This window comes from Colletotrichum spaethianum (genome assembly GCF_022836535.1).
Source record: "Colletotrichum spaethianum MAFF 239500 DNA, contig14, whole genome shotgun sequence".
NCBI lineage: Eukaryota > Fungi > Ascomycota > Sordariomycetes > Glomerellales > Glomerellaceae > Colletotrichum > Colletotrichum spaethianum.
The window spans coordinates 438149-455368 of NW_026054784.1; the positions used below are offsets into that span (position 1 = coordinate 438149).

General features: G+C 49.3%; 5 protein-coding genes across 5 annotated transcripts; 3 read left to right on the forward strand and 2 right to left on the reverse strand.

The window, feature by feature from the left end:
* Positions 1–1219: 1219 nt before the first annotated feature.
* ColSpa_06098 (uncharacterized protein) lies at positions 1220–2461 on the reverse strand (the record flags this gene model as incomplete). The annotated part of the gene is made up of 1 exon (XM_049272310.1): positions 1220–2461. The coding sequence occupies one exon, from the start codon at positions 2459–2461 to the stop codon at positions 1220–1222; it is 1242 nt and encodes a 413-aa protein (XP_049128267.1).
* Positions 2462–2666: 205 nt separating this feature from the next.
* Positions 2667–3050, forward strand: ColSpa_06099 (uncharacterized protein; the record flags this gene model as incomplete). The annotated part of the gene is made up of 1 exon (XM_049272311.1): positions 2667–3050. The coding sequence occupies one exon, from the start codon at positions 2667–2669 to the stop codon at positions 3048–3050; it is 384 nt and encodes a 127-aa protein (XP_049128268.1).
* Positions 3051–5655: 2605 nt separating this feature from the next.
* On the reverse strand, positions 5656–6153 carry ColSpa_06100 (uncharacterized protein; the record flags this gene model as incomplete). Its single annotated transcript, XM_049272312.1, has 1 exon — positions 5656–6153. One exon carries the CDS (start codon positions 6151–6153, stop codon positions 5656–5658), a length of 498 nt encoding a protein of 165 aa, XP_049128269.1.
* A 1557-nt stretch (positions 6154–7710) lies between these two features.
* ColSpa_06101 (acyl-CoA dehydrogenase apdG) lies at positions 7711–9282 on the forward strand (the record flags this gene model as incomplete). The annotated part of the gene is made up of 5 exons (XM_049272313.1): positions 7711–8031; positions 8090–8253; positions 8329–8761; positions 8826–9084; positions 9149–9282. The coding sequence occupies 5 exons, from the start codon at positions 7711–7713 to the stop codon at positions 9280–9282; spliced, it is 1311 nt and encodes a 436-aa protein (XP_049128270.1).
* Positions 9283–16666: 7384 nt separating this feature from the next.
* On the forward strand, positions 16667–17130 carry ColSpa_06102 (uncharacterized protein; the record flags this gene model as incomplete). The annotated part of the gene is made up of 2 exons (XM_049272314.1): positions 16667–16734; positions 16755–17130. The coding sequence occupies 2 exons, from the start codon at positions 16667–16669 to the stop codon at positions 17128–17130; spliced, it is 444 nt and encodes a 147-aa protein (XP_049128271.1).
* Positions 17131–17220: the final 90 nt, after the last annotated feature.

The following is a 17220-nucleotide window of genomic DNA, read 5'->3' on the forward strand; positions in this document are numbered from 1 at the left end:
GCTGTAACGTGACTCTTCCCCTGTTCTGCATCTTGCTTCCTGCTGGCCGAGAGCAGCTTGCCGATTGGTTGGTATTCCTTTGGGGCTTCATACTTCACTAAACAAAAGTCGAAATTGATACTAGCTGCTGCAACAGTGATTTCGTTTGTCGCTTGAGCTAAAGAAGCCTGCAATCTCGATATTGACATGTTGTGTGATATGTGATGGGTGAGGTACTAAGTGCGATGTCGAACGTGATCTACTGCAACATCCTTTGAACATGGCTGGTTGGGCAAAATCTGGCCTGCTAGAATGCGCGCAAGGTCTTTGCGATAATGGAGGTTGATGGAGGATGGAGAACCGGACTAACATTAGAAATGCAAAGGTCGAGACATAAGACAAGGCGGCCAAAGATATAGTCGCGACTTTGGAGTATGCAATAAGGCGTCCCACGTTCTAGGCTGCCATCACATCTGGAATTCCCACTGGTTCGTGGCTTGCCGACAGCTCCCTTATCGCGCCAATGATACAGGCGTGTGACGAGTGTGGATGTATTGACTGGCTGGTGTGCAAGTTGCTATCATCATCCCCCTATTGGCCTATTATGTAGTTCTCCTATTGGATCTGGCTTGCTTATAATGCATGTGGGGGTGGTGTGACTATTAAGCTAACTGCATTTGAGGTACCAGAAAGCAGACCTCACAGGATAGAACAAATCTCGAGGCACAAAGCCTCTTATGCTCAAGTTTCGGATTTAAGGAGAGCGATCGAGGTGAAAAGCAGGCTGATTGATAAGTGGAAGTTGATTGAGGAAGGTGTACGACCCAAAGATTCGCTCTTCGCTAGGTGTTTGCAAAGGGCCATGTCTTCGACTGTGTCACACAAAGGGAGACGCTAGGACACTATTACTTGGAAAGAACAAAATTGAAGCGAAAGATTTGAATTCGTCTGATCTATTGTATTCCATCACACCTCAAAAACTCATCAATACTCTTAAATATACGGCGAAGCAGCTCAAGGTCGCTTCCCTATTAGTAGAGGAGCTCGTAACTGCGCAGAGCTCGTCGAAGAATGATAATACCGCTGTCTGGACCCTAAGTCAACCTCCAAACTCAGAAGTCTAAAAGTACAATACTTGTTTGCAGAAGAGCCAAGAAGCATACACACAGGGACTCTGGTAAAATAAAAGACTCTGAAAGAAAATGAGAAAAGAAATGGTTTCGTCAAGTTATACTCAAACTTAGAGCAAGAAGCACACGCCGGCAACAACACCCATAGCCAACGTGATGAAGCTGCACGGAATGAGGGGCTTGTTTGAATCGGCAGTGACCACGGATGCGGGTTGTGTCGTGCCTGGAGCTCCAGGATTGGCCGTGGGTTGCTGCTGTCCTGGATTGGCCTGGTCTTGGCCTTGAGCTACGCCGGAAGCGTTGGCAGTAGGCGCACTTGGGGAAGCTGCAACGACAGTACTGGGCGAAGCGTGCTGTGCTGGAGAGGGTGCACCGGAGGCCTGAGGAGATCCGACAGAAGGTTGTTGAGATGCGTTTGGTGGGTTGGGCATGGGGCAGCTGGCGCCTTCGCAGGGCGTGACGAGATTGCACTGGTCACCGGCACACTCATACATGTTGTTGACCTCACTGGCCGGGCAGGGTTGGTGTTCGCAGGTGCCGTCGGTGCAGACGTATTTCATATCGCACTCGTCTCCCTGGCATGCCTCAGTTCTGCAGACATCGCCGTAGCAGGTTATCTTCTCCTGGGTGCACTCGTCACCCTGGCACTGGGAGTACTGGCAGTTTCCGTTCTCGCAGATGATCTTGCGGCCGCAATCGTCTCCGCTGCAGGTCTCGGGGTGGCAGACTCCATCCTCACAGACAAGACGGCGCCGGTCCGCTGCACAGGAGCACTGGGAGCTGTAGCTGACGTAGTCTCCGTAGCACATCACATTCTGGTTGCATTCTTGGCCGAAGCAGGGAAGGTCGTAGCATTCGCCATTGGCGCATGGGCAGGGAGTTGGAACTGCAGTCTCAGGGCAGTAGGTCGTCGTCACGGTGGTGACGCTAGTGGTGAGAGATCCGATGACGCAGTCAGAGACGCCAGGAGGGCAGGTGGTGACAGTAGCGGTAAATGTAGTCGTCAATGTGGCTGTCACTGTAGGAACTGCGATGGTAGTGCCGTTGGTAGGAAGCATAAGACCACCAGAAGCAGAAGTCGAGCTGGAGCTAGAGCTCAGGCTTGGGACAATGCCGCCGTCGACGTAGATGGTCAAGCGAATATTCGCGGCGATCTGACGTTTCGTAAGACCACCAAGGCCACCGCAGCGCTCAGTGTTGTTGCCGGGACAGACAATGTTGCACTGGTTCTCGCTGACCAGAGTGGTTGAGGCAGCCTCCACATTACCACCACAGTAGCACCCGACGCCAGAGACTCCGGCGTACAATCTGTTTCCGCTCGTGCAAGTGCTCACACACAGTTCAAGGGTCATCGACGCATCAGAGAGAGCAAGGTTGAAGGTGGGGAAGCCCGCCGATGAGACGAAACATCCCAGCAGAGACGCGCCACCAACGGTCGGAAGGTTCGGGATTGCCGTCGCAGAGGCAGAGGAAGAGAAGGTAGAAGTTAAAGAGGTGCTTGAAGACGCCGTGCTGCTATAAACGGTTGACAAACTGTGAGAGGTGGTCGAAGAAGAAATGCTGCTCGTGCTCGTGGAGCTGATGCTAGAGCCAGTGCTAGTGGAACTAGTAGACGCTGTCGAGAGAGTGATTGTGCGGCTAGTTGACGTGCCCGAGGTGGAGCTACTGGACGACGATGACCCGGTAGACAACGACCCGACAGTGGAAGTAGAAGGTGTCTGGGTCTTCGAGAGGGTCGTGGATAGGGTCGTCGAAAGAGAAGTCGAGCTAGAAGACGAGGCAGTTGACAACAAAGTCGGTAGGGCAGTCGATAAGCCAGATGAAGACGTGGTAGTCGAAAGCGTGGTCGACGGTGCAGTCGAAGTGCTGGATGAAGACAAGGTTGCAGAAGTGGTCGTCGAAGTGTCAGTTGACGTGGAAGTTGTCGTCGTGGGCAGTTGAATAGCGTTACACAATGGCGAAGCTGCCAAGAATAGCATAAAAGCAGTGGTAGCCTTGAAGGAGGGCATTTTGAAATGAGTGACAATGAATAACGAGTGACAGAGACCACGGGAAGAAAAAAGAGTGAAATGTGGTCTACGAGACAAAACCGACTGAGCACAAGAGCTAAGTGGTCGTCGAAGTGTCAGTTGACGTGGAAGTTGTCGTCGTGGGCAGTTGAATAGCGTTACACAATGGCGAAGCTGCCAAGAATAGCATAAAAGCAGTGGTAGCCTTGAAGGAGGGCATTTTGAAATGAGTGACAATGAATAACGAGTGACAGAGACCACGGGAAGAAAAAAGAGTGAAATGTGGTCTACGAGACAAAACCGACTGAGCACAAGAGCTATTGGATGGCTGTCTTGTTTGTTGGTAGTGTGACGAGCAAAAGAAATATACAAACCTGGTGGAAATGTCCTCCTTTTATATGTTTATATCCGCTGCCGCCGTTGACCGTCATCTCATGGGAATGCGGAAGGTTTCACTCGGCATCTGTGGTTCCAGATGGTCCGTCGAAAGGTGGGACTAGGGTGAGCAGAGAGGCCTGGATGGAAGGCACTTTATTTTCCTGGCATCTCGGAAACCGGCAAAAGGGATGGATTGCATATTTGAAGAGGTTCCGATATCTTTCCGAGAAAGGAGTGGCAACAGTCAGTCTCTCAAATTGTCCTGCAACCAGATTATGACGTATGAAACCAACATTCGAAGGAAGACATCTTCCATGATCTTGGTAACAAGCCTATCGCTTCCATCCTCTGATCAGCACTTCACATTGATGAGACTACGTGATACATCTTGGCTCCCTGTTCTTACGTCTGCCACTACTCATAGACTCTTGTAGAGACTACATAGGTACTCGATAAACGTGAACACCTTCGGGCCATAAATCAGGCTCAATATGAAAACATTGATAGAAGCCTCAGCGAACACTTAGCTTCCCTTACGGAATAATGTCTCAGATCATACACGCTACTCCAAAAATGGAGTCCGCATTCAAAAGGGTATTCTCAGTCGTAAGGTAAAGTTCGGCATTTGGTGCCGTGTTGTCGTTAATTGTCACCCCTAGAATGTTGGACTATGTGCGGAGGTGACGCCTCATGCCTCCGCTGACCCTAGCGAACAATGCCGCGCGTATCGATGCATGGCGACACATTTAGCAGACATCTGGGAAACCCGCGGGCCGTTTGATGTCTGGCTGGCCTCATTCTACAGCATTCCTTAGAACTTCTAGATCACGGACTGAGAAGTAGCACTCGTCATCGACGCGTTAGGCGCTGAGACTGGAATCTGGGCGCCCCTGACGTATGGCTACCGAGAAAGTCTGCCAAAGACACATCAGAGACAGCGAAGAGCCCCAAAGCTTAGCTCAACCCCGCAGGAGGCGTTCTTCACTCACGTCTCTTCTCTGGCGATGCTGCGTACCCATGTCTGGTCAATTGCTCCGTTTCAGAATCCTGGTTGATTGTCTTCGTGGCATACCTAGATTTGTGGTCGAGGGGCCAAAGCAGAGAGAAGGATATCAGACATGCCTCCCTTGCCCTGCTGCGGGTATCAATATTGTTGTTCTCCACTCGCACGAGCTCCGCATTGCACGGATCGTTTGCCCTGCGTGGTCATCACCAAGCCCTGAACCGACATTTTTATGATCATTGCAGCCACTCAAGACTACGACTTGATTAAATACACATGATTTGGTGCGAGTTAGACGGCCCGAAAATCCTTCAGCTCATGGTTTTTTGTCGCCCTTTTGTCCCTTTGCGGTTTCCATTACCAACATGCGTCGGAATGAAAAACCATGTCTGACATCAGACATGACATCCACTAGGTGCCGGTTTACCGCATACTTTCGAGCATTCGAGCACTGCCGCATAGCTGCAAAAGTTAGCAGTAATAACCAATGCCACCGGGAATGAAACATCAACAAACGGGAGCCAGAAATCTCTCTTTAGATATTATTAACAAGTGGAACAAAGCACACCTCCTGCAACTTCTGTTTATATCCCGTCAAGTACTAGGCCCAAAGTCTGCGGAAGAAATTTGTTTACTTTGCACATTTGGCCAAACAGATCATCCGACTGCATGTCTGGATAGCCTCATAAACTACAGCTACATTGAGGCTGTAGCTACGGCTACGGAAGGGCTATCACAACCACAAATACGCAATGCCTAGCCCTTGGGTCGCTAATCGACGCCACTTTGGTTCTTTGTTTTGTTACATAAGCTATTGTTTCAAAAGCAGAGAACATGAATTTTCAACCAGGTAGAAAAAGATATCGCATTGTATGGCTGGTCTGCACCTATGCTAAAAAGGTTTCTATACCCCTGATCAAACCCTGCTTAGCTAAGAAACACAAGAAAGCAACGTGAAGATTACTTTAATGGGAGCAAAAAACCCTGCTCCGTTCCAAAACACACTAGGATGGCCGTGCTATGCTTGGTACCACGATTTAGATATTGACAACTGGACCGAACCCCTATGGAATCAGACGAATAGCACAATACAATCCCTTAGTAGATGGGAAGAAGCTGAACGACCGTGCAACCCATAAGTGGTCTCTGGCCCCACCTAAAGAAGCTCAAAACCAAGGCGTTCTCCCTTTTGCACACCATATATCCGCCGGCCCCCTTTGCCCTTTGGGCCGCCTTCCTTTGGATATTCCAGGCCGTCGGCCGTGAGAAAGACTCCCCGAGTTCCGCCCGAGCACTTCAGTTCCACGGTGTTTTCGGACGGTACCGTTGCAGTACCGCCAGGGGTGATGACCATTCCGGCAAAGGGGGAGGAGTCGTTACCGAGGTGGGCAACGCCAACAGTGTCGCCATTGGTGCGGAAGATGGACCCATGGCCGGCGTGTACAAGAACCACTTCAGCCAGGCACTCAGCTTTAGGGATGTGGCTGAGCTCTTGACCCTGAACATAAGGGCCAAACTCCGGTGGGGCATCGGGGTAGGTCATGTTGGCCCAGAGGCGGAAGCCGATGGAAGTATCCGTGTCTCTAACGGGAACATTAGCCGCCATAGCTGCGACGGCGAAGATAGTAGCCTTAACGAGAGTTTCCACAATCATTTTGAAGGTGGCGTTTAATGGAAGAGCAATGAAATTACGGTTCGGTAGGAGCTGGTATTCTCTGATTGATGCTGATATATTTATGGGGATGTGGTTTGGTGGTCATAATTCAACTCATTTGTTGGGAACTCATTCCTCTTATATAGTGGTACTGAACGTTCCTGGCTGCAACGGTTCTGAATGTGGCAATGTCAAGTCACTTGTTTTGTCTAAAAATGTGCCGCACACGCACAACTGTCTTACCTAAATCCTGCACGCCGCTCGTACGATGTCAGCCTCGCTGCAGTCCGCCCAAATTGCAAACTACCTATGACCATCCCGAACGCCCTCTCTCGGGTAGTCACTCTGCAGTTGAGCGGCCATTGCTCTAGCAAGCAATTCTACTTTTATATCTCGGCAAAATCATGACAGCCCCTTAGGAACACGGAGATGACTAGTGGACGCAGTCACTCGACTAGCTTTCGAGGACTGCACCGCGCACCTCGGCTGATCCCGTGAATGTAACTGCATTCCCATTTGTGCCTATCTGCCAATATCTCAAATAATCTGGCTCGTCCGAACAATCTGCAACGGCCGCAATGTCCTGTTGGCATCTCGTTAGTTCTTATTGAAGAAGAAGATTTTTTTGAATGTATTCCAGAGCACTTCTTCTTTATTCAATGCTGGTCCTGGTAGCAGACTTGGTCGCTGTCGAATCCATTAAATACGTGTAAGGGCAATCCTTCACGCAGGCTCCATCTTTGGCAAGGGGTTTCCCCGCATGGTTGGCCGGCCTCTTGGGGCTAGTTAACGCTCTTCTCGCTGTCTTCGTCTCCGTTGCCACTTTCGCAACGTGCTGACTGGCTATAAGTAACGGCGCAGGTAGCGTGGCATTTGCTGTCGCTTACGGGTTTGCCTTTGACGTTCTCATCTTGCTGCCGCCTACCGTAGCACGACTCTCGTGCTGCAGCTTTAATTACTTGGAACGTAGCTGGGCAAGTTGTCCACGACGAATGCACCTAATTCGCTGGCCGGGTTACCTGCCCTGGGTGCTCTTCTTGAAGCCACTGGCAGCTGCCTGGGCATACAGTTGTCGGGGCTCGGTACAACTGTGATGACGATATTGGTTGTCGTTTCGAGAAGTAATAGGCTTGGTTAAAGTCGGACTTGGATGGTTCAAGGGAGATTGTGCCTCGCTTAGGCAGTTGAGCATTTTGGTCCTTGTTGGAAGATCTTATGTGCGGTTGTATGAGGGTACGTAATTCCTACTTTCTTCATCGTTATGGGCTTCAAAGATACTAACAACACTTAGCTGCAGCTGCCACCAACGCGGGATCGGGGCGGAAACAGAAAATGGGTCGCCGCATGAGCCGGCTTAGCGACCTCGGTCTTAGCCGGAGTGGAAGAGCCCCGCACTTCATGCCGAGGTGGTCGAGGCAGCGTAGCTGTGATACACAGTAATTATCCGAACGTCTCTGTTTGAGTTACCGCAACAGATCTTTTGGCAGTTTTCACGGAACTATCAAGGGCCTTTCTCAAAGAATTGTTAATTACTCTGCGAAGGTGCATAAATAAGTCATGTCTCGCGTTCCCTTCGCAGAGCCGTCGTGGCTCAGAGGCCTACCCTCACCTTACTTCAATGATTCACACAGGAGGTTCCAAGTTGCATGCCGTATTTTTATCGACGAAAAATTAAACAAAAATGCCCTTGAATGGGAAACATCTGAAGAGATACCACCCGATGTGTTCAGGACGTTCGCTGAGGGCAACTTTCTTCTTCCGGCACTGCCAGCACCTTTGCCTGTTGAGTGGCTGCGAAAGCTAGGCATTACCCACATGCCAGGGCAGGTACCAATTGATGAATGGGATTATTTGCACACAATGATCTACGCTGATGAGGTACGGACGGTTTCAACTTATTTGCTAGTGAAAGTGCACGACTAACCACATTATTTAGATGAGTCGATCCGGGCTAGCTGGCCCTGGAGGGTCCATCACGACTGGCGTCGCGTTTGGGATTCCGCCTTTGCTACACTACGCCGAGCCCAAGTTACAAGAAAGGTTCCTCCCAGACCTTTTGCTTGGACGCAAAAGAACCTGTATCGCGATTACAGAGCCCGAGTAAGTTAGGGTTCCGTGCCACCAACACTAATGTCCTCTTGAAATGGAGCTAACTTCTTGCTCCAATTATCGCAGCGCCGGATCAGACGTAGCTAACATCACCACTACTGCGGAGCTGAATGGTAACGGATACATCGTAAGCGGAACCAAAAAATGGATCACCAACGGTGTAATGGCGGACTACGCGACTTTGGCAGTCCGAACCGGTGGTGAAGGCTCAGGAGCCAAGGGTATTTCACTCTTGATGGTACCTCTGAGGCAGCCTGGAATATCTAGAAGGCGTCTCAAGGTCTCTGGGCAAATCATTGCGGGCACCTCCTTTATCGAGTTGGCCGACGTTCACGTACCGCGAGAGAATCTCATCGGCCGTGAGAACGAAGGCATGAAGTACATCATGCACAACTTCAACCATGAGCGTATGTTTATCTCAGTGGGTGTGACAAGGCAGGCCAGAGTAGCGCTGAGCTCAGCGTTTGAGTATGTACTTCAACGCGAAGCATTCGGAAAAGTGAGTGACTACTTTTGTTTTCCCTCGAAGGACTTGAAGGACTGTACTGACAGCATTCGGCAAGCCCCTCATTGAGCAACCAGTTGTGCGTCATCGTCTGGCAAAATGCGGAGCATTGCTTGAGTCGCAATCCGCTTGGGTTGAATCGTTTGCGTATCAATTGTCAAAGATGCCCAAGGAGACTGCGGACGAGGAGCTTGGCGGGTTGACATCCTTGTGCAAAGCCAATGCTGGAATCGTGCTGGATGAATGTGCAAGATGCGCTGTTCTGCTCTTTGGAGGCAACGGATACACTCGCACTGGAAAAGGAGAGATTGCAGAAAGTAAGTCACCACGTTCCAGTCTTCATTGCTTTTTCACTTCATAGAGCTAATGGTCTCGATTCAGAGATCTATCGCGAAGTGCCAGGCGCGCGCACACCTGGTGGGAGTGAGGATGTTTTGCTTGATCTGGCTATTCGTCAGTTGACTAAGAGGTTCCTTGCAGAGACTGAGAGGGAGAAAAAGAGATCAAAGCTGTGAAGACGAACAGCTCTCCTTTTGTACATTTGTGAATATTTATAAACACAATAGTGGCAAAGATTCAAATTTACGTAGATGAGCTCTTTACGTACTAATTGCCTTGTACTAGGTGAACTGTGGAAAGTTCATCAACATGAACACGAATAGTAGGAGCTATGTATGTGCGTAAACTTGTGCTCGATACGAATACAATTGTCTAGAGCCAGGCCCCCAGATCGCTTTCATAAAGATTGTATAAGACGTTGTCTTTGCCTAATCTCGGCATGTTCTCTCGAGGCGCAGTGGGCGCTCGTCTATGGCGTTGTTTTGAGTCGTCGATTGCTTTACGCACAGTAGCTTCAGACAGCGCTATCGGTGTTGTTCTTGCAATCAAAGTTGCCATCAGAGTTGAAATAACAACTCTGATAGTACGCGCAGTAGCCTTCGAGGTTCCATATCCACATTCCCTCCGAGCCCACCTTGCATTCCAACATATTTACACCGGACATGTATAATCGTTGAGCTTTTTGCAAGCTGAACCTGGGTCTTGGGCATTGACTATTTCAACGACAATGACGCCTATAAGAGTGGTCTTCAACGTGATGGGAAGCGTGGTATCGAATTTCAAGCGCTAAGGTGATCGTAGGATTCAGACGGAAAATCGGAAGTGGGTAAGCGTGATTAGTTTTTGGGGCGCCTAATTGAGGTTCGAGGGGTTCTCCAGCTTATATAGATTCAGAGAAAGTATGGCCATAAGGCTTTCAGAATCATGAAACTCCCAGAATAGAAACTGCCAGTAAAGTCTATTGCTTCTTCTAATTAATGAACCCCCATCGCCTTACAACTCAATTAGCCAACTAGTGGCTATTTCGATCATTAGTTGTACATGATATAGGCAACCTTCTATTAGAGTTTCCTAAGAGTTTGACTGATACACTGTGGCTATTAAGAGTTTTCAGTGGGTAAGCTGGCTGTGTACTATTCCGACGAACACGCAAACTTGGACCCACCTGTATTATGATGCGACAACCTGAATCATGGAGAGGTGTAACCCTACCGATATATCCGTGACCAACCTTTTTCCTGCTTGCTTTTACATATCGCGGGTGACATTGAAACGCCTGGTCTACATCGGTGCCTTGACTTCATGGCAGCACACTCTTCCTGCATGCAAATATCGTCATCTATGTGCCATGAAGTTATGGCCATGATGTATGCTACACCTTTAGCTGACGGAGAGATTCTCAGACTTTTTTCTTCATTTTGATCTGAGCTTGTGCTGTTTGTGTTCTACAAGCAGTATGCCACATTGTTGGCTTTAAGAAGGATGTAAGGAGCGACGAAGACGATGATAGGAAGAGTAAACCCAAGAGTGGGAGCTTCGCATATGAATCAAGTCGACTGAACAATATCATAGTTAGTCTGCAAACTTGGGTACTCAGGAACTAATCTTTCTATGCGTACATGCTCCGGAAATGAAAATGCCTCAGCACTCTATTAGACGTGGCTGTAGTTCCAGTTCCCCTTGCTTCTCAATTACTGACATATACCTCCCTACTGGGAGTAAGTTTAAATACATTTTTTTTCGTACTCTTCAATGGATTTCTCAACGTCATATATGAAATCCTTCATCGATTTCTCTTCGAATAACACCATGAGGAGTACCCTGCCTACTTCCAATATGTCTTTGCTACTTACCTTCATTCTCGCCAGCGTCTTTCCTCCGTCCTGGATAAAGGACCAAAACATTCTCGCAAACGCCTGTCCCTTTGATAAGAGTCGCAAGAGTCCATTGCAACCTTGAATCGAATTTGGATTTGCACCCATGAAGGCCAAATAGACTCGCAGGCTGGTGATAGCATTATGCAAGGACAAGAGGGTTGTTACGAGACCCGGAAAATCCAAGAAATATATGTTGACGGGGTTCATATGCGTTTCCCTGTACATTTCGTCCCATTCCATGAACCACTTGCATATCTTCACAAGATCAAATGTAGTATCGAGGTGCTCTATGCGATAGATCTCCTGAGAATTATGCGGACTCGGACTTTTCAGAGAGACGTCGAGCCATACCTTCAAGCTCAAACACAGATAGGAGCAACGTTTGACAGCCACGTTCGTAATTGTTTGTGTGGGGTGCATCCCGCGCCCGTTCTTTCGCAGGTACTCTACGTACTTAGGGATGCCTCGATCCAAATGGCCGTGCGAAACGGACGCTTGCCACGCTAGGATGTATTTTTGGGGGTGAATCAAAACCATCGGCTTTTTGGGGTTCCTGGGGGGATTTCAAGGCGTTCGGGTCAGGGGAGGTGTACACTGACGAGATGGAGATGTATGTTCCGTTTGAGGACCAAGAATCACGGCGTTGCACGGTCCTCTCCGGCATTGGCCTGGGCCCAGGGGGGCGAATATCAGGAGTGGCATCAGAACGCTTTGCTTTTGAAGAAGCATTTGCAATCGGACGCGGTAGGAAAGGGTTTTCGTGAACACTGCTGCGGTCGGGGCAGGGTCGTCCTGGCCCTCGGAATATCCATTCGTCTAAGGTCGGTATTCCTTCGTGTTCTTCCTTCTCGAAGACATATTGATGAACAGTTGGTGCTGATTTGGGCATTTCCCTCTGAACTAGAAGTCGAGATCGAGGAGTTGTTGGGGCTGATTCAGGTCTATTCCTCTTGATAGGAAACTGGAAATTGTCTTGTGGTGCTCTAGATATTTCCTTGTCAAAGTAAAACTGAGGTTGATAATGTAATGTTTCGGGCATTTCCTTGTCAAAGGGTAACTGAAAATCGTCTGGTGGCGTTCTAGACGTTTCCTTGTCGAAGGAATATTGAAACTGAGAATGCAATGGTTCGAACTTTTCCCTCCCAAATGAATGATGAGAAACATAAGAAACGGTCGATATTGGCTCGGCGTTTTCTCTCTTAGTAAAAGACTGAGGGAACGTTGACACTTCATGCTTTTCCATCCCAAAGACAAACAGGCTAGGAAATTGTGTTGATTCGGGCTCTTCCACTTCGAATATGTATTGAGTTAAACCAGACAATTATTCGGCCTTTACCTGCTCGAACAACTTCGGAGCAGAAGTTGGTGACGATTCGATACTGTTCCCCTCGACGAATGATTCAGGAACGGGTGACGGGGATTCGGGCGTTCCCTGTGTACCTCTCATAGGTCGAGCCTCGGCGATCTCTACTTTGCCACCAGCTTGTTCTTTCCTGATTTTACTAGTTCCAACGATTGGATTTTGGTTGTGACCTCGATTGACAGCACGCTCCAGGAGGTTGTGGAGCTTTTTTTCCTGCAGTATTCGGTCATCTGATTGGGGGTTGTGGCCGGCCTTCCTGACACGATATCTGTGCTCCAGGCCGCTGAAGGGAGGTCCCTGATCTCTTCCCCGGAACTATTGTTCTCGGAGTCAGTCTGACTTGAACTGCTATGATCATCGCACTCGCTTTTGTCGCCATGGCCCGCGACGTCTAGCAGACAGTCATGGTGCATGACTTTGGAGGCAGAAGGTCGCTTGTTGGGGGTTGGAGCCAACAGCTGCCCCAAGAGGTCTATCATGGACTGCGTAGTCTGGAAGGGCGCCAGCCTTCCTGCAGGAAAGGAACCCGCATCAACGGCATGATCCCTAATCAGATTCAGATCTGCTAGGAACAATTCATTCGTCAGCATCAGGAAGATGACTGTCCCAAGCGACCATATATTTTGACAGCGTAAGGATAGTCTCTATCGGACACAAAACCCAGCATCTCGGGAGAGATGAAATCTAGAGTTGTCATCCGCATGGTCCCAAGAGTAGCCTGTTGCGGTCGCAGGCGTTTGCTGATGCCAAAGTCAGATATTTGTACTAGCCATTGCGGGCCTTTCGACACGACAAGGATATTCTGTTCAGGGTGTGAATTGGAGATGCATATGATGTTCAGATTCCCACGTACCCCTGGTTTGAGATCCCGGTGTGCAAAGCCGTTTTGATGCATACAGTTAAGCCCGTCGGCTAATTGATAAGTGAACGTTGTGGCCTCTTCTTCAGTAATTGGGCGAGTGAGGTATTTCTGGAGATCCCCGTTTTCCACATATTCCATGGCGATAAATGTGGCATCTGGACTTTCGAACCAGCCGAACGAATGAACGAACGACGAAACGTACTATAGTAGCCAATAAATGTTAGCATTAGGGCAAGTACTGATGCCTTTGAAGATCTTAAACGTAAGGCTTACCCGCGCTTGGGAGAATTTCATGACAGCCTCTAACTCTCGTAGGTAGTTGATGGCATCGTCTCTTCGTGGCTCAGTCGGGATTTCTTTTACCGCCCCGACTGTTGGTCCATCTTTCTTCGCAGGTCAAGTGCATGTTTCTAGCCAAACCGTGCCGTAGGCACCTTGGCCCAGCCGCCTCTGTCGTTTCCATCGCTCCTTCACTTTTATCCTTCGCTCTTCGCCAGATTTCCCGCGCTTGTAATATGCGTGCTGGGTGTATTTCGACGAGAATGCGGTTTCGAGTTTTGATTCTAGGACTAGGTCTGACGGGAGCGACATGGTGGGTCGTGCGGGGCTTGGAGGAGGAGGTCGCTTCTAGGAAAGGACATCTGCTGACACCTGATAGTTTCCTAGTCGTCAAAGGTAGTACCTGGTGGAGAAAATCTTTAGACTGACGTCTACAATCGTTGCAGAAACTTCTCAACCTTGGGGTTAGAGCCCGACAGTCATCGTCTGTCGAGGGCTGAGTTGAAGTGGCTATGTGATAGTAGATGGTTGTTGCCGGCTCTTTAGCTCATTACCAAGCCTTCTTGATCACAGGACTCATGCATGCGTGGTACTTTTTGAGCCAATCCATCCATTTTGACGTGCACCAGCTTGGCTCAGCCACACCAGTCTCGCTTATTACCAAGTTCTGTAGGCCCATTCTTCCTACCTCAGACTTTTGTTCAAGTCAATTCAAAAAGCTCTTCGCAACGGAGTATCATCTGTTAGGCTTCAAGATCAGTCCGCGTTCATTAATTTAGAAATGTCGGTGGAACTAGCGCTTGCGGCTGTTTCGGCTGCTGACCTTTGTCTGAAGTTCGTAGCCTCGTCGGCCACGTATCATGGCTGAAATCACAGCTGTCTCCTTTTCCGCTTGTACCTATGCTGGCTTCTGCGTTTCAGATATGGAAAAAAGCTGCTGTCTGTATGCAAAGACACCAGAGACGCTAGTGATGCTATACAGGAGAAGGTTGACATCGTAGAGGCTATCTGGAGCAAAACCACTCTGCAGGTCAACTTTTTGAAAAGAGTCCTTCATACGCTAGAGGAAGAACATTGTGAAATCTATATAAGGGTCCTCGAGAGACTTTATAGCAAACTCTCTATTGCTATATCCAAGATCGAGTCGGTACTTCGAAGTGGCTCGAAGCCAGGCGTCAGGAAGTTTAAGTATGCTCGAGTTCGCGAAACCATTGACGATTCAATTTCAGATCTTCAGCAATGGCAGAAAAATTTCGATCCTTCTTGGTACCTGATCCTTCGTATGGAGAGCAAATTCATCGACCAAGAGCTATTTGGTCAACAGAGAGCCGCAGAGTGCTCTGCTCCATCGTCGCAAACGGCCTCAGTCTCGCCATTGCCAAACTCGACACTTGTGTCAGCTCAAAGCTTACGTGCCAGCCTCAAAGGCAACGGCATGTCTGACATGCACATATCATTGCCGGAGGCTGGTTTAGACTGGGCCGGAACTCAGGAAATACAGTATACAAGCACGACTTTGGTAAAACGGCAGAGCTCTAAGAAGATGCTGGTCGTCGATACTATTATCTGTGACTCGGGCTACGACATCGGCCGATTGAGAAATGACGCAGATCATCTCGCCAAGAAGCTCAAGAGGGATGATATGGTTGAATTTGGCCTCCTCCCTTGTAAAGGAGTAATCAAAAGAATCGACCCGCAAACTCGACAGATTGCCTCGATAAACCTAGCTTTCCAGTTGTCTCCTGCGATGACGGAAGTAACCCCCGTCAGTTTACGTCATCATCTCCTGCAAGAGCGCGCGTTCAGCTTGACCCAAGTTTTGAACATCGCGACACAGTTGGCTCGAGCCGTGAGGTACGTCCACACATTCGATTTCGTCCACAAAAATATACGCCCCGAGACTATTCTTGTGTTTTCAGATCCCGCCACGGGATCGGATCTCGTCTCAGCCTTTCTTCTCTGGTTCGACTCCTTCCGCAGCGTCAACTTCCACACACTGAAAGCAGGGACGACGCGTGGGAGCGCAACCTCTACCGACACCCAAGCCGTCAAGGAATTCGGGCGTTAGAGGACTATATTATGCAACATGACGCTATACAGCCTCGGAATTTGTCTGCTAGAATTGGGTTTATGGGAAACATTCGTTTAATATAAGACTCTAATAAGATGCATTGTAGCATGGTTCCAGGGAGCGGCCTGGGGCTAAGGCTTAGCGACTTTGAATTTCAAACGGAAAACCCCACTCAGACGCTGAAGACCAAGGAAAAGCTGGTCGAGTTAGCAAAGTCTCGGTTGCCTATGCGGATGGGAGACAAATACTCCTTGGTGGTCCTGACATGCCTGACCTGCCTTGACCCGGACAATGATGAATTTGGAGGCGAAGATATGCAAGATGAAGATAGGATTCTGGTGGGAGTACGGTTTAATATTGAGAGGGTTTTGCTTCGACTGGGGAAATTGTCTTGTAGGCATGAGCAGCAATCATTGGCACAGAGATGTAAAAGTTCTGTACTTACTGTTACGTCGTGAGGCTGAATTTCTTTATCAGTTCACCAGCTGAATCCGTGGTCACTATGTGACCCATCCTGACTTGTTAATTAAGCACACGTTCAGTATATATGGACTTTCAAGAATGGGAACAGCAGCAACAAACATCTCTTATCCGGCATTTCATGCCACACAGGGAAGCTTCCAGAGCTCTAGACAACATCAAACCAGAAATACCACCTCTCCAGCCGTCAAGCTGCCAACCGCTGTTTTCTACACTTGTGTTGCGGTTGTCTGTCAGCGGGCCAACGAGAAGCCCACACATCACACTTCTTCCAGTCGGAGGTGAGAGTGCGACTTTTCGCCACATTTTCGTGATCTAGATGGGTTGCGCATTTAGATCATGTGCCTTTCCAAAGTTGGACATTTACCAGGGGCTCAGCCAGATAGGCCAGCGAAATCGTTTGATTCCCTCAAGACATCCTTCCATGCGTCCGAGAGGATGACCCCGTTTCTATATAGCACGATGTCATTTTTCCCCTTGTCAAGTCTGCCTGCTTCCAGCCTCCTGGACCATTGAAAACTGCCGCAAATGTCCGACGAGAGACGCTGAGAGTATGTTGGTTTGAATTACCCACCATTCTCTGATTTCACTTGATACAATGTAGCCTTAAGACCGTCGCACCGACCCCATGGTCACGGCGACCCCCGACGACTACTGCTCAGCATGCCACGACTTTGACCCCAGGGGCCGCTCCACGTGCTCGATTTTGTCCTCAGCGACACTTTTGGCATCCACGTTGTGGCCCTCGAGAATCAGACGCCGGCCGAGTTGCAGCGTCGCCGCGATGACTGCTACCGCTGCGCCGTGCTGCTCGTCGCCGCCTACAAGCTGGTCTTCGACTGGGACAAGATGACAATCTGGTTCGAGGACCATCAGAACCCAAGTCTCTCACTCATTGGCAAAGACGCCTGCTCCTTCGAGCTGTACACTACCGAGGCTGACAGCACAGTCAAGCACCTCCATCCGCTCCTCAAGGTCCCAGCCACTCCCCGCTCAGAAGCTACCATGGACTTCATGGCCCGCCAGATGAAAGACTGCCAGGACAATATCAATCACGAGTCTATGCCAAAAGAGGCTCATCGGACTCACTGACAAGGGCGGCCACATCATCCACCCCGACGAGCCCGTGCCCTACATTGTACTGAGCTACTGCTGGGCGGCGACAAGGACATCCGTACACTA